This window comes from Nyctibius grandis, chromosome 16, assembly GCF_013368605.1.
Source record: "Nyctibius grandis isolate bNycGra1 chromosome 16, bNycGra1.pri, whole genome shotgun sequence".
In the NCBI taxonomy this organism is placed as follows: Eukaryota; Metazoa; Chordata; class Aves; order Nyctibiiformes; family Nyctibiidae; genus Nyctibius; species Nyctibius grandis.
In genome coordinates, this window is record NC_090673.1 from 4,862,078 (window position 1) to 4,885,795 (window position 23,718).

The 23,718-nt window shown below is 47.6% G+C and overlaps 1 protein-coding gene across 1 annotated transcript in view; it reads left to right on the plus strand.

Annotated features, from left to right (window-relative positions):
* MED27 (mediator complex subunit 27) overlaps window positions 1–5,281 on the plus strand; it is an 89,760-nt gene extending 84,479 nt beyond the window's left edge. The window contains exons 7-8 of the mRNA XM_068414019.1: window positions 2,545–2,622; window positions 4,779–5,281. Of these exons, the coding sequence (XP_068270120.1) occupies window positions 2,545–2,622; window positions 4,779–4,913 (213 nt within the window). The 3' untranslated portion in view covers window positions 4,914–5,281. The remainder of the gene's footprint in view (window positions 1–2,544; window positions 2,623–4,778) is intronic.
* Window positions 5,282–23,718: the final 18,437 nt, after the last annotated feature.

The window sequence follows — 23,718 nt, forward strand, 5'->3', positions numbered from 1 at the left end:
CTGGGATGGCTTTTATCTCCCTGTGGATTCTCATTAGCTTCACATTACAATAGGAACAGCATATGTGCAACTTTGCCAAAGTGGCCAGTCAATTTAAATTTGTTAATAGCTGTATTTTTTTTAAGCAACTTTCTTCAATACAAAGAGAAAACAACTTTGTTGTTCCAAGAAAAAAAAAAATACAGTTTGTCAGAAGTAGAAATACAGCAGAAGGAGAGCGGCTGCTCATAAATACCTTCAGAACTTCCTATTCTTTGACACGTCTGGTACTATCCTATAAAAGCACCATCTTAAAAGAAAAAAATTCGCATAGCTAATAGGGCTTGGATTACAGTCCTTTCTGAACGCTACACGAGTTGTGTTTAAAAGGAATGATTTGAGTTGTCCTATTAATGCACTGTTAATCACGTTATTTCTGATTTCATTTGTAATATGGTAACGTATAAATGGCTTAAGCAGGCTGAGGTCCATTTGGTGAATATTTTTGCAAACTCACCAGCATGTGCAAGGTCCCAAAAGTTTTCCCTTCCAAACGTCAGAATCGCATGTCCTTATTCACGCTGAATGGAGCTGCTTTTGGAGTTAGTTGTGTATGCATGATGGGGAGCAGAATCTGTTTCTAAAAGTGTAGTATGACTTAAAACTGGATTCAGTGTAGGACAGCCTGACTTGCTGTAGTGTTCTGCGGAGGAAGTTTGTATGGTGTGAATTAGAGCCTGTCTATACATGGATTTATTCAGGAATATATCTTTTACAGATTCACATCCCTGAATAGCTTCAAGCACGAGCCTCTCTTCCTTCAGTGAAAGCCTGAGTGCTTCAGCACAATTCACATTGCTGAATTAGACTAAATACAAATTAGGAACAAGTGGAGTTAGCTGGGAATAGCAATTGTTATTTCAGTCCACACTTTATCTTACTCAAACTTTACTATAGTATATAGGCAAGCCCTGAGAAGAGCATTACTTCTCCATGTTAAAACTAGCAAATACAATTTCATCACTAACTAGACAATCACGTAGTTTGTTGGATGCTTTGATATTACTGGTGAGGACTGTGACAGATTTACAAGTTACAAGATGTGAAAGAGCTCTCGTGGTTGTGTTGGGTTCTTTAGCAGTCAAGCCCAAAGAATTTTGCCAAGAATTTCTGCCTTAAGCCTAGAACTTCTGAGAAGCAGCAAGCTGCTGACCGTGGAAGCGGATGGTCTGAATACTGTTAGTGAATTGTATCATAGCTGTCAGAAACTGCCCCCTTCCAGAATCATTTAAAAATAGTGATTTTTTTTAAGGCAAATCTATCAAAGCATTGGTTGGTTTTCCTGATTTTTTTTTTTTTAAATTATTGTTGTTATTATAAATATACATTTTATATGTGTTCTGTCTAGCTGTAGTTCCCAGATGTAAGATATTGCTATGGCTCTGGGAAATTAAAAAGCTTTCTATCAGAAATCTTTTACTAATGCAAGTGTTTATAAACCATAATCATATTAATTGATTACTGGTTTCAGAGGGAATGAAACTGAGAGCTCAGTTCCTGTTTGTTCAACGTGAACAACCAGAAATAGGACTACAAGAGTTAAATATTTGAAGTTTTCCCATTAAAAAGTGCAGAGTGTACTCATTTTTCTGTAAAACTGCAGTTTCAATTCAGGGTATTTTATTCATTTGGGGAGGGGGTATGGGGGTATTTTTTGGGTTTGGGTTGGTTGCTTTGTTTTTTTTTCACTAAACCAGACCAAAACCAAAGCTTTGGGGGTTTGCTTTGAAGTCTTAACCTCTGTTCTTATAAGTTAGTCTTCCAGAACTGTTTAATTTAGCTACATTATTGACAATGGTTTTTCTTTTGTTAAGCAAATCATCATAGATTAAGGGAATATATTATCTTAAAAAAAAAAATGAACAAAGGAAAAATGGGAATATTTAAAGAGAAAACCAAAATGTTTTCCTCTGACATTATTTGTTTAGTGACTTTGCTTGTTTATGATTTCACAGAATACATGGGATTTCAATCACAGAAGCACAGATTCTGCTCTTATGCTGCAGACATTTGAAAGTTAGGCAAATTATTTGCTATGGATGCTTTTATTTTATATGGTACAGAAGATTTTTTTTTTCCTTTTTACGGCTGGGTTGGTAGTCCACAGTGGGGAGCAAAGCATGTTAGTTTAGGATTGTTCCATGTGGCGTAGAGCTGGACGCCTTCCTCATCACTTGGCTCACATTAGGTACCAGCCTGGATTCTTTTACCAGCACTATTAGCTTTTAACATGTTTATGAACTTCCAAAGGTGTGCTTGATTTTACTGTATGCATACAAAGTCGTTTATCATGATTGCTTCAGCTGATCCTTATATGAAGTTGGCAGAGGGAATGGAAGCTAGCTGTCAAAAACTGCCAAAAATTACTTTGTGAATGTCTTCACAGTCATGTAATCCTTGGTTTGCTGCTTCTTCGTGGAAGTTATACTGTTTTCCTGCGGGTTAACACCACTGGGTCTGAAATACAGAATGAATAAGCGTATATTCTCCTTTTGTCTGATACAGGTGACAGATCATGCGACCACTGCTCTATTGCACTACCAGCTGCCTCAAATGCCAGATGTGGTAGTCAGATCTTTCATGGTAAGTGTATTGGAAAATACATTTTTCCAGACAGACTTCAGCATGCTTACAGTGATTTGACATTAGGCAGTCCTGAGGCAGTTGTACTTTCCTCTATTTAAACAAGCTAGACAGTAGAGAATGACTGTAATTCTTTGTATCTGATCCCTGGACAAGGATGGAGAGCTCATTCTCATTACCCTGGGATAATTGGTGTTGGAAGACTGAGCTGTATATGGTTCTTCTGCCACAGGTCTCAATATTTGCTTGATAATTCCTATTTGTAAAGCTACTCTGTGTCATCTCTAAAGACAACAGTAAAAACTCTCTCAAACAAAATCGTTGCTATGGTCCAGCCCTTTCCCACTGTTCACACTGTGCAAGGAGTTGAGTTCTGTATGTAGAAAGTCTGCTCCACTGGAAGTTCCCCAGTAAGAGGAAACTCCCGTGTTCCAGTTGAGGCAGCTTGCCCAGTATGGGACGTGATGAAAGTTATTTGGAGAATGATGAGAGGGAGGAACGTGATCGGAAAGAGTCCAGTTTGCTGTATACACAGTTTATATACAAACTTCCATTACGTTACCCCTCACCTGGAGCAATGTAACTGGGACTTTTAAAAAAAAAAATCTGATTTTGCCATTCACAGTCTTTAGGTGTGTACAGCAGCATTGGATCTTCTATGTCTCTAATTTCCACTGTGTAATTTCAGACCAGTCAGACTCCCTTACCTGCTGTGCTGGTTTGTTTATTTACTAAAAAGGCCACTAAGGTGAGAGATTGGCAGAGGTCTCTTTTCTTGGAGTGCATCTTAAAATAACAGGTTTTGAAAGGTGAAAGCAACTCTTACTCGTCAAATCCATGTTTCAACATGTTTCTGAAAATTAATGTTTAATAGAATGGGTAGCACATTTGTTTAAGCCATGGACCTGCCTTATTGATTTGATAAAGCACTACTAAAACTTTTAACAAAGCAAAACCAGATGTACACCAGAAGGGTCAATATGTTGGTCCTTTCACATGTCAGTTGTGCAGTCCACATGACAGGATGTAGTGTAGCCCTAATTTTCTGATGGGAGTGAAGAATGCTTTTTTTTTTTCTTTCAACAGATGTCTCAAGTGCACAATTTAACTTCATTTACCTATTTTTGTATTATGGTTCAGAAACTTCGATTTCTCTGTAGTGCAAGCAAAGCCCATCCAAGCTGAAGTAAATAACAGCAATTTACTTGTAGTGTTCTGTTGCCCTTGTCCCCATATTTACTGCTAAACCCAGAGAAGATCTAGTTCTTTGGAAGAGAGTTATTGACGGCCAAAGGTGCAGTTGCTATAGAGAAGGCTCTGATGAAGATGGAAGGATTTGTTTCAATAAACTCAGCTGACCTCTTCTTCAGAGAACAATTTTCTCTTATCGATGTAATTCAATAGGACTTTAAATGACAAGATTCATGTGCATCCTTCACAGTATAAACCTGCTGGTCTAGGTGGTTTTTAGTTGTGTATCTCCTTGAGTTGGGGATTGAGTTATGTAATACTCGTTGCTATGTATGACGATGGGAACCACTTTAGAGGCAGGAACTGTACCTAGGAGCACCTGAGCTTACTCTGTGGCCTTTATATATATATTTATCAGTGTAATCAGATTTAAAATGGTTCAGTATTTTTATGGCCAACGAGTATCGATCTGAAAATCGCATTAGAGAGGAAGTTAGCTTGCGGTGCAAGTCCTTATATCTTCAGCTATGAAGTGTTCAGACCGTTGCAGTGTGATTGCAGCAGGGGTGTGATAGATGATCATAGGAAGAGACAAACCAATATTCGGTTGAAGAAGGTACCCATCAAGAACAATTATATTCCAGTAAAAATATGAGGAGTGTTACAATACTTGCTTTCCATCATGATTCTCCAGCTGCGAATGCCTCCTGCGCAGAGTGCATGAATTTCTATTAACAAATTTGCTTAAGTGACTGAAAAAACAGAAGATGATTAATAAAGTGGGAATTCAGCTATACAGTGACCTTGTAATCTTCGGCATGTTTCTGTTTATAAAATCGCTGTATCCCTCACTGGGGCCTCGCCAAAGTACATTCTCTGGCCTTGCTATCGCTGTTTGACAAGAATGATGACAAAGGGGAACATCCGTATCCAGTTTTCTTAACTTCTCTGCCTTTTCCTTTTAGACCTGGTTAAGAAGTTACATAAAGCTGTTCCAGGCTCCCTGCCAGCGCTGCGGAAAGTTTCTGCAGGATGGCCTGCCACCCACGTGGAGGGATTTCCGAACGCTCGAAGCTTTTCATGACACTTGCAGGCAATAGTAGCCCAGCCCAGCCGTTGGTACACGACGAGTGAGCAATCTGTCAGGCTCGGAAGAGAGCTGATGGTTTAATAGGTGGTTCCATTTGTGAACCTTTCACCCTGTACTAAGCAGTGAGGTTGCACTAATACATTTGACTATTTAAAAGCCATCAGTCTTCAGGGTACATGTGAGACTAATGTACTTTGAAGAAGATGGTAAGAAGCTGTGTGCGATCGCTTGATGCTTCTGAGCTGAAGTGATTTGTCTGGGGAGATCTGACAGTGATAATCATTATTCTAAACCTTAAAATACCCGTGTACAGTTTGTGTTTTGCAACAGAATTTGCAATGTTGAAGACTTTTTATAAGCTTGAAATAAATTTTGTATTCCAGAATTTGTGCTCTTGATTTCATTATTTGATCAACAAAATCCTTGGGTTTGGTGTGGATTTTTCAACACTGCTCTTTTCTTTAGAAAAACTGGAAACATTTAAACATGCATGCAGATATGATGGGGGGGTTGTTGTTGTTGCAAGGCTGCTTATCTGAGTGCTGGTCTATTTCTGGAAGAGATGATGGCGTTGATTAAACATGGAATTTCAAAGGCATGTGGCAGCTAAGAAGATGCAATGTGCTTTCTAAGGCGGGGGGAAACAGATGTTTCCCTTTACTAAAACGGTAATGAAAAATGTTAGCAAAATCTGCATGTATTAATTGGTTAGAAAATGTGTGATGAGCAGTGACAGTGTGTATAATTCGTCATGTTTTAGGACTGAAAGTAGTAAAATAATTCAGCCCTAAAGCACAGCTTCTGAAGCACAGACACATACAGCATGTTTCCTAAATGACTTAAAATTTATATCCAACACGCCAGCGGAGAGTAAGATCCCTCCCAGTAATCGTTGCACTGGGAATGGATGGGAGTGTTCAGCTCCTATGAGCCCCAGACATTTTTCCTTCACCCAAAGACCAGGAAGGTCCCTGGTCCTGTCCCAGCTGAGTGCTCACTGGCCTGGGGCTGTAGCCAGTTAAGTGTCTTCTCTGGTGTTTTCTTGAGGACAGAATGTTTCATCTGTCATCTCCTGATAGCTGATTTGATTAATTCAGCTGTCAGTCCTGCTAGTGCTCCCTTGGTTCCTTTACAAGCCACAAAGGCTTCGGTAATAAGCTTGCTTTGGGGAGCTGGTAAGGGCAGGTCTGGAGAAGCTTTGTCACTTGGTTAATTTTCAAATAAATCAACATCAAGGTATAGTGCTGCAGACTAGCTTTTGAGGTTCCTTCTGCCTATGTGAAAAGCTGCTGTTGTAGAAAGAAAAGACGCCCCTCTCGAAGGCCTTGGTGGTGGCAAAGTTGGTTTGGTTTTCAGCAAGGACTGATGAGTGACGTTAATCACGTTTAATAAAAAGAAGGGGGCAGGGGGGACAAAAAAACAGGGAAGGGAGGGGAAGGACTTTTTTTTTGGAACTGATTGAAGTAAGGTGTTTGGAGATTTTTAAAGCATTTGTTTAATTTAATTGGAACCTACAGCATTTGTTAAACAGCCCGTTTCATAGCTGTGGAAACCGAAAATGAAGAAACTTGAGTATCGCCCTGTACTTGCATGGTACTAAATTAACTGTGTTTGCTGGTAACATCAAAGACTGAGCTCCCAAAGACAGCGGCTCCTTCCTGCAAGGACAGCGTGTGATGTGGGAATTTCAGCTTTCTAGGTACAGAAATCCACGCAAGACTGGCTCGTATAAAAGAGAGAGAAACTTGAAAGAAATATGTGTTTACGACTTCCTTTGGAGGCACAGCATTGGGTATGAAGAATGAATGTCTGTTTGTTTGAGGATGTAAGTGAGATTTTCTTTTTTCCAACTTTTTTCTTGTTTTTTTTTCCTCCCAGTCGCCGACAGAAGCATGGCCATAGCAGGGCCATAATGACAGTTTCAAATCCAGTTGCAGTTGCATTAACTAATGAAAACTTGTCATGCTATTACTCGACCCAAGTAGCCTTCTCAGTACAAAGATCACCCAAGACAGAACAGTGTGTGCATCTTAGATGAGAGAGCGCCTTGTAAATAAGTGGCCCTGCTATCTGTCCCGTTACTGTGCTAATTGGAAGGCCTGGCTTTCTGATAGCATAAGCATTTTTTTTTGTTAATAAAAAGGTCATAATGTGGTATCCAACCTGCTTTAGGCGCTGCTGTCTGCTCCGTTCTGTTTATACTTAAGTAATGGTGTAGAAAGCAAATCCTGGAGTTGACAAAAGAATTATATGTGGAATCGTGTCTTGGCACTGGGAGATAATTAGTTGCAGAAAACAGCGTCAGCCAAGTCTGTGTGTTAATTGAGCCTGAAATTTTAAACCTGTAATTGGTGAGCCTGATGGAAAGTCATAAAATTCACTGTAGGTACCTCAGTACAAAAATAATTGTCTTACAGAAGCGCAACGCAAACCTGTTTGTCCCGTTCTTTCCCCCAGAAAACTGCGGTGGGAGGGAATCTTCTCCCCTCGTAGATGAGGAGTGGAATTCAGCTGTCTAAGTTCTTCTAAAGCTCCTGAATTTCACCAGTTTGGATACAGTATGTATTTGTCTCTGCTTATTGTCCTGGAAATGTGAATGTTGGGTGGCCAGTGCCTGATTCTCGCCGAGATGTGGATTTCTGAGCCAAGCCAGAAGCTCGCTCTGAGTTTTGAACGTGAGGAATAGAAACTGGGAGATTGCTCCTAACTGAAAAGCCGTCCTCACAACACAGCGTTTTGGAGTCCTTCCTCAGCTTTGTACCTTGGTTACTGGGCATTATTATTTTTCTTTTCTATCCTTAGTTAAAAGGGATGGGTGACAAAAAGCAGTTTAATTGCAGGATGAGCAACCTTGCATTTTTTCAGTCATTGGAGTTTGTTGCAGCTTTTAAAACAGCTCAGAGCTTTAAGGCGAGCAGCCAGGACCGTGATCCCTGAAGGCTGGTTGGCTCTCGCCTCTTCTAGAGCATCTTCTAGAACTGCATTGCTCCCGATACTTGTTTCTGCAAGGCAAGTGCCACTGCAGAATCAGTGGCAGCCAAATTTAACCAAGAGAGAGTAAAGGAAACTAATCTACAGGCAGAACAGCAGTGCTGCTTTTAGTGGCTCAGGTTGTTACAGAGCTGCATCGTTCCAGCGTTGTTGTTTAGAGCACAGCGATATATTAATCTCGCCTGATACTGCAGGAGAAGTGTGTTGCCTCACCCTGCTTAGTATCATCTTGGTGTCACTTACCCTAATCAAAACACGTGGTCTTCTGTTGCATCCCTGATGTGAAGAAATCCCATTTTATTTTTCCGTGTGCAAACCCCACCTACTGTGCTTGTGGCGCTTGCAAGTGCTAAAGGTTACAAAATCCATCTTTTTGCTAAGAAAGCAACTTAATTAATGTGAAAGTTTCTCTCGTGAAGGGGACCCGCAGCAGATATGCAGTGCGTGTTGCAGCCGGCTCCCCCCTTCCCTCCCAGCACCCCTCCCCGAACCACTTTAATTTCTCTGCCAATATTGGACAAATGTAACAGGCTGACTTTTTAATTTTCTACTCCCAGGTCTCCCATGTCCCCTCATGCATTTTTCATCACAGCTCATGGCTCCCTCCCTGCCTGCCCTGTGAACAATATTGATCGACTGATTAAGCCATCAAGCCATGGCAAACAACTTTAATTTTCTAACCAAAGCCTTTTAGTTCTCTTCCCTTTCTTGTGTATTTGTTCCCTTCTTATGAAGTTTTTAATGTCTACTTGGAAACAAATACATTTTTTGAATTAGTCCCTGGGTTAATTGGGAGCTACGCACTGCTGAGAGCAATCCACACCAAAATATTAACCCATGGAAGGTAAAGAGAGCGAGCGGGAAGTGCTGGGTACGGTCCCCTGTTTCAAAGCCAGAATCATTCCTGCCCAAGCTTTTGGAGAAGGGCTTAGAGCAGACTTAGGGTGCTTGCTTTGTCTCTGTGGTGTCTCCCAATAGCCTTAAATTTTACTGAGAAGAGAGGCAGCCCACCGCAGCCGTACAGCACCCCTGGTCACACCTCCAGCGCTCGGGCTCTGGTACCCAGCTGTGCTGCTGCAAGTTCTTGGACCACGAATTAACGTTCTCAGCTAAACCCACCGAAGGCTCATCAGGTGTCGTACGTACCGCTGCCTGCGTGCTCTGAAAGCCATGAGAGTTCCTGCAAGTGTACGTGAGACACGGGTTGTCTCGCAGAACATTTTTAAGCGATGATGATGATAAAGTGAAAGGAGATTCATCTGACCTGGATCCCAGGGCTGGCAAGTGGGTGGAAGCATCTTTCTTGCAAACTCAGTACATGTGGTTTCAGTGAGGCTTGTCAGAACCGCTCTCTGGGTTTGTAAATTGCTTTTCAAGGTAAAAATGCAGCTTAAGTATCAGGATATTTGTCTCTCACTGGAAGCCTTGGAGCTCTGCACTGTGCAGTGATGCTGCAGTCCTGTCGTAGGTGCTGGTCCTTTAGGTAGCCGTGAGCCATGAGAGCACAAACGGGGAACAGTAGCACGTGTCAAGGATCCTCATTTCAAGCGTTGGCTCGACTGCTTGTGCTGATGTCCCCAGACCTGTGAATTACGAAGGTGAGCAAAACCCTCCACCAGAGCCGGGCCGCTGTCGGTGGAGGGTTTGCATAAAGGCAGTGCCAGGACCAGGCGTCTTTACACCCTGTAACTGCCCTTGACTGGTCTTTCTACTCGTATGTAGCCGGGAATCAGTCGCTCCCTGCTCTGTACCAATACACACACAGAGCTGAGCACCTGGAGGTGGGAGATGTGGCTCCAAGTGCTTACAGCCCCGTGGGTAAGCGGGAGGCTGAGCTGTCTGATTCAATAGCTGTTACCCAGCGCTGCATGGAAACCTCCAACATTTCTGGTGCTGTCCGCACGTCTGTGTGACCTCAGGACAGACTCGTGGTGTGAATTTAGTTAAAATACATGCACCAGGGTGACAGATCAACCTCACAGCTGGCTCTTAGTGCAGGTTTCATCAGTGAGTTTAGCACCTTAATCCCTGTCCCAGACTCCTTCCCCCATCTCTGCATGGGAACTGGCTACTCCATCAGGTTTGAACCTCACAGCCTGTGCCCAAGTCTCCGGTTCCCCCGGTTTGTCACGAATGCACCATTGCTAGGCAGGGTGTTTGTTCTCCAAAACTCACCTGGTGTCCTTCAGAAGAGGAGAGTTTCTGCAAGGAAATGGGGGAAGTGTCGGCTTCGGCTGGTTTCTTCACCTCAGAAGTTGACTGATCTGCCTGTGGTCACTTGTTGGTCGGAAGCAGCCGGAGTACGGGATGGAGTTGGCTGTTCTGTGAGTCGTTGGGGTTTGTGTCACCTCTCTTGCTTTGAGGGACTCTGATTTCTGTATCAGATAATTCCTGTAAAGACACGTGTGTGTCATGAACTTGTTAGAATTTTTGAGGTCGTCTTTTTTTTCCTCCACTTTTAAAACCAAGTGATCAAAACAAGAGACAGCTCCAGATGTGCTCCTTGGGAGCGAGGAACCTTCTGGGAGGTCAGGGGTGTGTATACGCCTTTGCATCAACCAGGGATTTTTATCATCTGGCATTTTATCCTCTGTAAAGCTCAACAGCGGCACTAATACCTGATTACCAGGTTTGTGTCATAGAAATGAAAGAGGATTAAAAAAAAGAAGTATGGCATAGGAATGTAAATGGTCTTTTAATGTATGTTGAATTGTGAGAACCCAGCTGAGCGTTTCTCATTTTATTTACTTTTTAATGTTAATAAGGAGGCTAATTTAAAATGAGAGTCCTTGTAGTTGGTAATAGAGGGGTTTGTGCTGATCAAAAAGTTGCTCTGAACACCAGAGGGCTGGGATCAAGGGCGGGGATGTTTTGCTATTCAGGTGTTGAGACCAGTTGTTTGGAGTTTAAAGCTGCCTGCGTGCACCGCGCTCGGGTCTGTTGTTCACTATCTCCAACGAGTTCCTGCAGATCAGCTGAGGAGTATTTCCAGAAAAACAACAAATATGTTAAAAATATTAATGGTGAGATAACTTTGAATTCATAAGAACAAATATTTGTATCAAGAACACGACTGTAAGAGTTACCCTTGTGAAACAGTAACGGAGGCTGGGATTTATGTACCTCATTATAATTAACCCACAGTACCAACATTTCAGCTATTGAGTTTCCACAACAAGCTGCTCATTCGGCATCCACAGGTGAAGGATTATTCGCAGGAAATATCACCATATAAAAATAAAATTGATAGAGGGGAGAAGCAGCTTGTGCAGTGCTGCCGTGCCCTTGTCTCTCACCATCTGCACTTCCTGCGTGCGTTTTGGTTTTATTAAGGTATTTTTAGCCCTTTTTCTTTCCTTATAACCTCGCTACAGTTGACGATCCCTCTTTAAATGCTGCAAAGAAAGCAGGAGCTTTTTTTTTTTTAAAAAAAAAGTCCCATCAGCCAGGGCTCGGGGATGACAATGGGGCTGTGGCTTCCCCTTGGCTCTGAACAATCTCTGGAGCAGCTGCAGGGAGGGGTGACCTGTGGACACCGCTCGTTTTCTGCTAGATGAAAAAGTCAGCCAGTCCTCGGTTCCTGTCGCTGGAGAGGCTGGAACCCACCGGGGGACCTGAAGGGAAGCGAAATGTCAGGTGAGACTGGCAAAGCAGGGAACCTCTGCCCAGGGCTGGTTGTTGGCTGCGTCCTGCTGGAGGGAATAAAGCCAGTCCCGGGGGGGGATGAAACAGCCTGTGAGGCAGGTGAGGTCCCGGAATTTGGGCAAGAATCGCTAAAACAGGACCTTAACGGGAGCCTTAAGTTACATTTTATTTTCTTTCTTCGAGTTTTCACCCAGCTCTTGTAGAAATCCTGCTCTTGTGATAAATTCCTCCGGATCCAAGAGGTGACTCTGTGGTGAAATGCTCAGGCACTTCCAAAACCTTTGCTCCTCAATTCAATTTTCACCACTGCACGTGGTTTTGAGGCAACAGCCATGGAAGATTACAGTCAAATTAGATTCTTTGTATTAAATATTTTTCTCCTACTGGAAAACATGAGGAAATTAAACAGAGAGTATTTAACAAAACATGCCCAAAAGTAAAGCTGTTATGCTCTTAAGGTTTTTCTTTTTGCTTTTATTGTGCACCTCACTGTACTCACGGAATTACAGACAGGCGTGAAATTAAAACTGCGAATGGCTGATGTAAGAGAGTGGAGGAGCTGTGCTAGGGAACATTTAAATTACTGCGATGTGACGTTTCTCCGTCCTTGCAGGAGTGGTGGGTGATCACTAAGGAAGAAAAGTCCTGCTCAAACTCTGCAGACAACTGTGTTAATTGTACTGGGCAATTAGAGATGAGCTCTTGGGTATCATAAATATATATTTAGGGCAATGGTTGGACTCGATGATCCCAGAGGTCTCTTCCAACCTGATTGATTCTGTGACTGCAGCTGATACCAGTAGAGTTTGCCAGTGGGCAGGGGATGCTGCCCTCTGCAAGGAAGAAATTCACATGCTTGCTCGAGAGGCTTTAATACTACATTTTCTCCACAAATTGAGCTCTAATCCTTGGGTATGAACCCACGTTTGACATCTCAGTTTCCAAACCAATTTGTTTACTGCTGTTAATAATTATTTTGTTTGTTTTGCTGTTAATGGACTGTTAAAAAATCCGGCAGAAAGGTCAGTATTTATTTTTCATCTAAGAACATTTTTAAAGAGTTTTCTTGAAGATGAGCAAAGCGGGGTGGTTCACCAGTCAGACATGGGCCTTGTCCTGGCAGGCTCTGAACTAGAAAAGAGCTGAGTTGTCACTTTTTTAATACAAGCCACCTTCTAGCACAAGGTAGAGAAATCGATACGCCCTCACCCAGGTTATCAGAAGCGCTGGAAATATTTATCATTAAATAGTGGTGATGTAAACACAAAGTAACACCTTCAGCCCTTGAGATTAAAAGTGGATTCACTTTGTTTTTCCCAAGCATAGTGCCACGAGAGCTCGGTGCAAGCACCGTGTGAAAACTGCTTATTAGAGACACAGCATGGAAAAAGTAAAGCTTTTAAAGGGCATTCGGAAGGCAAAGTAATTAAATTTTAAAAAAAAAAACAAAACAGAAACAAAAAACCCCCAGCTCTAAGTCACTGGTTTGTGAGCTGCATTTAAATTGGTGCTGCCAACGAAAACTTTCTCTTGTAAGACTATTTGCACAGAGTAACATGCTCTTGGTCTGGTTTAATGCTGTTTTAATTCTGTTGTTGTACCAGCTTTAGACAAAGCGGTTCCTTTCTCGGCTCCTATTCCAAAGAAAGAATTTAACACACTCGGATACCTGGCATTTTGTCCTCTTCCTCCATTATTTTGAGGAAGCTGCAAAAAAAATAGGGTTTATTTGCTGTTCCTTCCCATTGCACTCAAAGACCATCAGTGCTGAAGTCTCCTGGCTGTAGCCCTCTTCGGTGGGGGTTCAGAAGTGGGTTCTGGCACACAGGCTCCTCTCTGTCCTCCAGGCTTGTGCTTAGATTTCAGCAGCTTTCCCCCTGTGCTCAGTGTCTGTAGGATGAGAACAGTTTCCCAATTTTCCCTGCAACAGGCAATGCTGGGTTTTTATTGGCCATGGAAAATCAGATTTCTTTAAAATGTAAATTTTGAAAATAGTTATATTTTTATCTTTCATCCCTGAGGTACCACAGGCTTTACAAACCCTTTTTAATCTTGGATTGATTGATGTCGATGGGAGTTTTCCACTGGCTTCGATAGATCTTGGCCCGGTCCCAGGGTGCAGCAATGCAACGATGTCTGGAGGGAATGCAGCAGCTGTTAAACCTCATGAGGTGATGCTCTAGGACAAGCGGAGATGCTTTATCGGGCCAAATAACATAGAGATAGCTCGTGGGTAGGCACCTGTGAACCCCTGAAACAGTAAGAGGTTGGAGATGGGTCTGGGCAAAGAGCCTCGATCCCACTGTTGGTTCAATAACACCTTCAAGGGTGTCATCTGTGGTCTCCGAGCACGGGACGTGCTGGAGGACGGAGGCTCAGCAGAAGGGGGGTTGTGCCTGGGACCTCTGGCATGGCACAGGGACACTGCCAAGGTGACACGCTCCAAGGGGTGTCCGTGGGGTCTAGGATGAGGGATGCTGGATGAGAAGGGATGAGCTGTTTGATGCTCATCTCACAGTTGCGTTGTGGGGAAGAGGAAATGAAGCCTGGTGTTGCTGGGGGGGAGAGAGAGGGAAGGGGGGTCCGGACCTCAAGAAGAGGGATGCGGGGGTCACTCCATGGGGAGACCCCACAGCCCTCGCATTGCACGAGGTGCAACACTGGGGCAGGGGAGGTGTCAGGTCCCCAGTACGGGCTAGAGGTGCCCTGGACTGTCCTCTTTTCTGACCACTGTTGGTAGGAAGGTATTTCTCCCACCAGGATTTAATTATATCCCGTTAAATGTCTCCACGTTGTGTTTACACAGCTAGCTAAAGAAACAACGCCGTTGTGTGAGGGGCACGTACTTGTATTTGTTCAGGGACCAGCTTAAAGAAATATCCTAATATGTGGTGTAATATAGACATAAATCACATCACTGTTTTGTAACGTGCTTGATCAATCTGTGCTATAGATCCCCCCGCTCCCCCCATTCGTAATGATCTGTCCGTCTGCGGCGCAAGATTAATAGTAGCCAGTTGGAGACCATTAAGATGACATTATCTCGAAAGAGAGCAAACACCATTTGAACTAAGGGTTGTAATGGGATTGACATTCCCAGTTTCTGTGGGAAGAGGTGACTGACTGCTTGTGCCCGTGGAAAAGCCCCCTGATGCACAGATTGGCATCAAACCTGGCCCGCAGCAAAGCGTGGGCACTCATGGTCTTCTCAGAGAGATGGTGGTTCAGCCTCGGGGCCAGGGCGGCACTGGAGGGGCTGGATGGTGGCACAGCTCCATGAAATGCGGAAGGTTATCGAGCACGTCACCTCGGGGCCTTGAAACACTGAGGTACCAGACGTGCGGGACTGACGGGTACCTCCCACACACAGCCCTGCGTGAAGAGCTGATGATAGATTTTCTTTTAAAGATCTAAAAGCCAAGGGGTGAGGCCCCAAGAGACACTTTAAACCCACCATCCTCCTTTCACACACTTCCGAGAAACTCAGCGCGAGAAGCAGCCAAACCCACCGCGACCTCCTCTCCTCTCCTCGGCCGCCTCTTGGCTCCCCAGCTCTGCTTTGAGGACCTGTGCACGAGGTAACTCCACCACACGCGGGTGTCCTCTACTTGTCCTACTCTGAACTATTCGGTTGCAGCTTTTTCTCCCGAGCTCGGCATTAAAAATACTTTGAAGTTAAACCCTGGGGTAGATCTTTCCACCAATTCATTCTCCTCCTGCTCCCTCCTTCCCAAGCACTTGCCCCCACAGCCGAGCTGGCTCTTTTATCCCAGTGGAAACTCAGTATTGATCTCCCCACTTTACAAAGGCAGGGGAAACACGGCCCCTTTCATCTTCACCTTGCACAGGCTGATCCCCTCGTCCGGTTTGTGCTTGATGACGGGAGGATTTTAATCCAGAAGGATTGGAAATCTTTACCTGATCAAAGAATCCCTCTGCACGGTGAGGGCTTCCGACAGGGCCTGCGGCTGCAGCAGGCAGGGGGAAAAATAGGGAAGCAAAAGAGATGCCCGGCTCGGGAACCAGTCTCAGGTGTTTGTGGGGATGTAATTGCACAGTGAGCTCAGCCGAGCATCGCATGGCACAAACCCTCGTGCGGGACGGCCCCAGCCGTCTCCTCAAATGAAATCCAAACTCGTGTGTGTTTGTTTTAATTCCCCCCACTCCCTTCTGCTTCTTCATTAACTCAGTCATTTTTGAGCGTGAACGCCCGAGCTGTAAATCTGAGGCCATTTAGCAGGTGAGGTGAACTGTGAAAAGCAGATTTGCACAATTTGCAGATTGCTCGTTGAGGTGAGAGCTAATGCTGCTGACTCACGAGCTGATCCGATGCTCTTGGCAATCCTTCCGCGGTCTCCAGCTATTTCTATGCAGCCCTTCACCCCCCTCGGCTTTTGGCAGCATCCAAAGTTTATTCCAAGAACAGAAGTTTTCTGGATCCAGTAAAACCACCTGTTTTGCCCCAAACGGTGCAAATATACCGCCTCTTCCAGACCCTGGCCCCAAAGCTGCGTTTAAGTGGTCTCAGCTTAGACAAGCAATTAGTATTCAGGCAGGAGAGCCGGCTGCCGGCGGGAGGGACGCCACGGCTCGATCTTTATTCATAACCCGCACGGCGTGTTTGCTCTCCAGGTCTGGGCTGCCGCAGTGCCGGAGGAGCTCTCGGGCGCTCTGAGGCTCTGCTGGTTTTTAGCACTTCGGGACCGTTTCTGTGCTCAGGCTCTCACCCAGCCCAGGAGGTGCAGAAAATCCTCCCAGCTCAGGGCTGGTGCTGGCGGTGCTCACCCAGGGCAAACCTCACCGGCAGCGCTGGGCACCTCCCTCCGTGTCCTTCTGCTCAGTTTTCTCTCCCCAGCACAGCCAGCTCTTGTTGATCCTGACATAAAACTGCCTCCAGGTACGAGCTTTGAGGTGGTTTCCATTGATCACTTGGAAATGTGTTTCAGCGGCAGCAGCCAGGCAGGGGAGAAGGGTTTCCCTGCCCCCAGCATCGCTCCCACCAACCCTTCAGCTCCAGGGCCTCTGAGACAGGGGAAAACCACTTGTTCTTCCAGCCCAAGCACTTTTAGTCTGGACTTTGTGCAGAAACAGGGATTATTTTTTTAATCCAACTTCTCACTGCGGTTTGCATCCTTCTCCCAGAGGATAACAAGCTCTGGAAGTTTAGCAACATCTCGCAGGGTGAAGCCCTGTTCTGCCCCGGGACTGGGATTGGTTGGGAGAAGGGGGTGAGGGATGCAATGCTCCCGGGGAGCAGGTTTTTGCCTGGCTGGAGGCACCACGGGGTCCTCAGCAGCCACAAAACCGCTGCCACGAGACAAACATCTCGCGAGCTCCGGCCTCGTGCTGCCCAGGGAAAGGCAGTGATAGATTAATCTGAACAAAGATTGATCAATAATTTATGCTGGTGTTTTCACTCACCTGGGGCTGAGACAGACTTTGATATGATTTGATGGGGTCAGACCCACCTTGCTTTAATTAAACGTGATGCTGAAAATTAAAAGGAAAACCTATTGGCTACTGGAACTGAAATCAATCTGTGATCAGTAACGAGAGACTGATTAAAGAGGTGATGCCCGGGAAGGAAAGGACAGATTCAGCAGACGCTTCCTGAAGGCCAGATTAGCGGGACATATTGAATGTAAATACGGCTATTGGCGTTTTGTCATGGCGTGGCCTTTAGCGAGCGAGCTGTTTGTGTGCCGTGATAAATGGCTTTGCCCTGGGGAAGGTGCTGCGGGAATTCAGGGCTGCGCTGGACGCGCTCCCGGCGCATCGTGGGGGTGTGGGTTGGGGACAGCGTGGAGCCGGGGCAGCGGCTGGTGGGAGAGCTGAGCCCCGTGCCCCCGCAGCCCCTTGCTCGGTGGGGTACAGGCAGGTTGCAGCAGTGGGACATGCAGTTTGTCTGGTTTTTTGGCAGTGAGTTGCCTGCCAGTGGGCCTGTGCGAAGGCAAACCTGTGCAGGACCCCGAGCATGGCAGGGGACGGGGTCTGGGTGCAGCTCCACGCGTGCTCTTGCACGCGTTTCTCTCCAGGTGCCGAGCTGTGGTTGGGCTCTGCAGAAGCGGAGCTGCAGGGGCATCACCAAACACGCTCCAGACTGAGAGCAGGAGGGTGGTTAACGATGGACCCGGCGCTCTGCAGGGACTAATTAAGCAGCGTTGCATCTGCCGAGGGAAACAGAGATGCTCTAGGAGGAGAGATGCTGTAGGAAGGAGGTTGAAACCACAGCTCTGACAGCACAAGCTTCAGGGTGGGGAAGACAGAGAGACCAAAACCAGTGCTTTCAGGTGGAGAGGTCTTCACCCTGGGAATGGGGCAGCGTTTCAGGGGCCCCCAAATGAATTAGGGCTGGTTTGGGGAGCTCGTGGGAAAGGGAGCAGTTCTGGGAGCAGATACTGTGCTGGGCTCTTCACTGCTGTCAGTAAAGATGTAAAATGTCCTGAAATTCAGAAATTATGATGGAGAGAGATGCTTTCCTCTCACCTATCTCCAAAGTAACTGGGCAAGGCACCGAGTTAGCGCATCGGGGTGCTTTGCTGCGGCGTGCTGGGCTGTGGGTTCTTGAGCAACTCTGACGTCCTGCATCACCTTGGACCGCTCCCCCTGCAGCCCCTCCTGCGGGAGCCGACCTTGGGCAGCCCCTCCTGCGAAGGCCGGTCTCGCTGGTGTGGAGAGGGAAGAGCCTGGAAGCGCTCCCCGTCGCAATTCACAGCCTGGAGCATCCCTGCGTGCAGGGAGGTTGCCCACCTTTCTTTGCAGGGCTGGAGTTTTCCTCTGAAAAGCAAAGAGAAAAATCAGCTGAAGCGTTTCCTCTCTCTCCATCCCACCCTCAGCCCTGTTCCATACCAGACAGGGGGGACAAGCAGTATTTTTCCAGTCCCCGCATGTCCCTGTCCTCTGCTCTCCTCTGTATCTGCAGCTTCACGAAAGACACCTGCAGAGCTCTGACGAGACAGGGGACGGTGGCAACGGGGCCGGCTCCTTCCCTCGGCTCCTGCAATTGCTCTTTTATAACTTTGCAGGGGGAAAGAGCCAGCAGGGAGGCAGATACTGGCTGCAGCGAGAGGTGCGGGATTTTAAGAGGTTCAGAGGCTGCAGGCAGGAGATGGAGACACTGTGGGCAAGGCAGAGCTGGGAACAAAGCACCCTCAGGTAGTGCTGGTGGAAAGAGGCTGGATGTGGGGCTGAGAGGGAGAAGCCTTCCTGGGAACAAGGTGACTTACGTGCCTTAAAATAAGCTGCTGCCATCAATTATTAATACGTAGGGTCTTGGAAGGAGCTGAGAAACAAGGCGTGTGTGCGGGGCTCCTGCTGGCACAGGCACCACGGCCACGCAGGGACGGGGATGGGGACAGGGACAGGGAGGGAAGCAGGCGAGAGGCGGCACGCAAGCCGACGGACCCGCTGGCCGCTCGAGGGGTTTGGAAGCCGCTTCCTCCCCTGCCTGCCTCGTTGGGGCTTTGATTCCTCGCTGACAGCACGCTGAAGGATTGATCTGAGCAGAGATAAATAATTCATGAGCTTTTTTCTTTTTTTTTGAGCAGCTGTGAATTTTGAGATGCGAGCTCTGCACAGCAGACACTGTTGGGACTAAAAGAACAGTTTGAGGAGAAAGCTGTATGTTGTTGTTGTTGTTGTCTGTTGCCGTTTATAATTTCTAATCTCCTTTTTCTTTTTCTTCTTTTTTTTTTTTTTTTTTTTAAATTTTTTTTCCCCACCCAGGCCTGTTCTGTTCCTCTGGCTCTCAGCAGGTGGCTGAGCAGAGGCAGCATCCCACCGCGAGCGGGTGGCTCCAGCACGGTCTGACGTCCCAGCGCTGGGTAAAACTATAACCTCTGCCTGAAGGGAGATGCTTCCCAAGGGCATCCCCTGCTCACGTGTGCCCCTGGAGCACCTCAGACCCACCTCTGACCGCTGGCATCTGCCAAGCCTGTGCTGCTCCAAGCCCTGAAGCTCAGGAGTTTGAATAACACCTCGGTTTCTGCCTCACCGTCCTGGGAACGGAGGCTGCAGCACAGCTCCTCCGCTGCCGGCTGCTCCCAATGGGCAGCACATGGATCCCCTTGGAAAACCAGGGTGGGAGCAGCTCTGTGCACGGCTGGGAGAGGGGATGGCTGGGGCTGGTGGCAAAAAATGCCTGGGGAGGCTCAGGGGGGGCTGGGGACACCTTGGTGGTGTTTGGGCACAGGGCAGGGGTGTGCTACCAGAAAAGGGAAGGAACCCAGGGCAGTGGTGGAGTCCCCATCCCTGGAGGTGTTTAAAAGCCGTGTAGATGTGGTGCTGAGGGACATGGGTTAGTGGTGGGCTGGGCAGTGCTGGGTTAACATTGGACTCGATGATCTTAAAGGTCCTTTCCAACCAAAACAATTCTGTCATTCTATGATTCTACAAAAACTGGACTGCAAACCCCCTGGGAGCATCTGTCCAGCTGCTCGAACGACCGGGAAGGGGTGAGCAACCCCAGCGTGCCCAGCCTGGGCTGCCAAAGCTGCCCCCAGCCCCCGGGCTGAACCCTGTGACAACATACGGGTTCTTTAACCAGCGTTTAATGTTTCCCAGGTTATCTTGGTGGCATTTGTTAGCTGGTACCCCTGGCTGTATCCTCAGCAACTGCTCAAAATCAACTGTGCAAAGCTGTGAACGTCGGAAGGAGCAGAGCTTCCAGCTTAACCCCGCTGGTGAACACTCGCTGCGAAGCTGAACACTGTGAAACCGCCCTGGACACCCATGTGCTGACTCCAGGGGATCCCAGGGAGGGAAAACGTGGTTAAAAAGATTTCATAAGGAAAAATTAATGATAAAAATATTCTGTTGCAAGTCAGCCAGGAGTTGTAGGCTCAGATTCGGGATTACAGCCGGATTCGGGGTGGAGGCAGGCGGTGCAGGGGGATGTCCTGCAGCTGCATCCCGACCTGGGGGGGACCCACTAGTGCTGATACAAACCAGTGCAGAAAAATCTTTGCTGTAGTGAAGTTTATTCAGGAAAATGAGAACAAGAGGCAGCCCCTGCACTGCTGAGGTGGGTGGGAAGCCGTCTGCAAGCCCTCGAGGGCAGCATGCATGGATGCTGCCATCAGCCTGCCGTGGAGAGGAGGAGGGAGGTGACATGGGAGCTCTTTGCCTTCCTGCTCCCCCCAGATCACCCCAAAGTTGGACATGTTGATGGTTAATCAGCTAATTAATTCATCAGTCTCTGGGATCCAGCTGCCAACCCATTTTAGCTGGATTTTGTTTCTCTCTTTAGCGGCTTAATGATGCTCACGACAACTTTTCCTTTGGACCAGGAGATGGACCCGCAGCAGCGAAAACTTTGACGTCAAGAGCTTGATCTGCTCAGTCACACCCGCCTGCTGCGAAGGAGGCACAGCTGCTCTGAGAGAAGGAGATAAACACTTGAAACGCGGGATGAAGGAGGCTTCAAACATCTCTGCTGCCTGCAAAATAGATTTCTGTTTCCAACCCCCTTTCTGAAAGCCACAGAGATCACAGGGAGATGCTCAGAACAGGTGGAAATCTGCGGCGAGACATTACTTATTCATAAAATAATGTGTAATCATTCCTGTAAAGCACTGGGGTTGGAAGGGTCACAGTAATTCAGCTGAATCCTGCTCGCTCGTTTCCATTTCAGGGGCAGTGGAGCCCGGCGCCGAGTGGGACGAGGCTCCTGGGGCCGGAGGGGAGCGGGGGCACTCGCCTTTCTTGCAGTTGGAAGAACACAGGGAAAGCTCAGGAAGGTGTTTTCTTGGAAAAAGCTGCTTGAAATATTATCCCTGATGATCAGGTGAAGAGCAGAGCAGCTGCCCGCTCTGACCCGGTGCAGAGGGGGCGAAGCCAGCACCTCGTCTCGGAGCCGTACCCCTGGGGCTGTGCAGCATCGCTCGGTGTTACCTCCGTGCCCAGGATGCCTCGGAGGTGCCTCCTCGGGGCTCGATAGCCAAAAAGCGGGAGGGAGCGGGGCTCTGTCCCACGGTTCCTGGGGTACCTTGTGGGAGCTGAGAGATGCTGCAGACACGTGCGGTCCCTGGGTGCACTCCTGTCCCCCCACTACTGCTGCAAGCGTCGGGGTGATGATCACCGGCTGCTGCATCCACCCCGCAGGCAGCTGCAGTCCCTGTGCTCCGGCTCCTCCTCCGTCAACTTCTTCCTCTTCAAAAATAGTGGCACGAAAGCCAGTGGGAAACGAGACATCTTGTGAAAGGGGGTAAACCTGTTTCATTAATCGATAGGAGATCAAATGCTCCTCACCGGAGCGCTGTGGTGCAATTACAGTTACGAGCTTCGCAGGTAGTTATCGCATGGCTGCTAATTAATTTGCTGTGTTAGAGTATCCAGCAAAGGGCTGAAGACAGTCTGCGGGCAAGGGGTGTCCCGCAATAATTCACCCAACGTAGAGAACAAATGTGTCTCCATCGATGTGGAGAACTTCATCCCACGTGGGACTTGGGTAAGTCCTTCACAAGGTGGGTCCTGGGGAGGGTCAGGCTGGACGGGTTTCGGGAACAGCCCGAGCTACTCTCCCCTTTTGTGTGCAAAACTTATTCAGGAAAAAAAAACCAAACAACCCAACAAATCAAACCCAACTAGTTGTTCAGCTTCATTTGGACGAAAGCCTAAAACACAGTCTGGCGAGGCCTTGCACAGCGCAGATGGAAATCCTATACGGGGCTCCTGACTCACAACACTAAAAAAAACCACCCTGTTAGTCAACGTTGGAAAGGGCTGGAGCTCCCAAAGAGACGCTCCATGGTCCCCACGGGGGATGCTCTGCCTGGGGACCACCTTGGGCGCCCCAGGAGCTGCATCCCCCTGCGATGCTCCAGGGGCCGATGGGTGTCGAGCGCTCAAGGTCTCGGCGGGGTAACGAGGTGGATGTTATCGAGCAGGGGTTTCGCCTCCCCCTCTCTTGTTTACTGATTTCCTGTCCCTCCTCGGCGCATGGCCCTTTTTAATCCATCCAGGTCGTGGCCCGCTGGAGCAGGGCCAGCCATGGGGTCAGCACTAATGATATGCTAATGAGGCTAGGCCAATCAATTCCCCCCTAATCAGGCAATCGATCCCCACTGCAGGTGTTTCTGATCTTGGGCTGTGCAGGAGCAGCATCTGATTTTAATGTGGAGGGGCTCTTTGAAGCTGCTTGTCACAGCGGGACCGGGCTTGGAGGAGACTTATAGGGCTTATAATTAAAAAAAAAAAAGAAATAAAATTAAAAAGAGGGTTTTGAGATTGGAGCATCCTTTTGTGCTGCTCTCTGGTCTGGTAATGGATAAAAGCTCGTTGGCAGCAGTGGGTTGGGGCACATGGGGTCTGGTCCAGGTGGAGGGGATGGGGATGCTGCAGCACCCAGACCCCAGTGTGAGGGGAAGGCTCCTCCCTGCTCACCTTCATGCCATCGATGAGGTCTCACAGACCTGGCATTTCGTGCGTGCCCACGTGTACCCTCACATCTGACCCAATGATTCCCATCCCTCTCTCGGCAGCAGCCCCAGCACCTTCCTCGCAGGAGATGTACCACGGGCAGGTCCATTCCCCTGCCATGGGGCACACTGTCACTCAGGACATCGGGAGAACAACTCCAGCCCTGCCCAAGCAGAGTTTTCTCCAAAGGATGCTAGAAAGGTAAGTGGTTTCTGGGGGTTTCTCTGCTGCTGCTGGTCTGGCAGAGCCCCATGCGTGGAGATGCTCAGAGGGACAGACTCAGGCCGTCCTGGACCTGCTGCAGCACCCGGGGGATGCACAAGGGTAACGTCAGTGGGGCAGATCCCAGATCCCCTCCTCAGTCATCGCCTGTTTCCTGCAAGAAGAGCAGCATTTGCTTTCCCCTTCCCTCCTGTTTCCTCCTGAAATGGGACTGTCAGGGGGTCTGCTCCCTGCCCTCCCTGCTGTGGGGGCACCTTCACCAGCACGAAGCTTTCGGGAGCTTTCACACCGCTGCGTTTAGAGCGATGGGGAGAGGCTCCCTGGCACGGGCTCTGCCACGCAGACACACAGGCGAGTAGCGAAGCCTCACCTACAGTGTAATTTCCCCTTATTAGTCATGCAGCTTTGTGATGTTTATGTGCCTCTCTGATTTAGTTGAGGCAATTGCTTTTAAGGGCTGATTATTTATGGATCTATAGTACACAGTGCCAGCAGGAATAAATTTCCCCATCTAAATCAGTTATTTTCCCAGCACGACG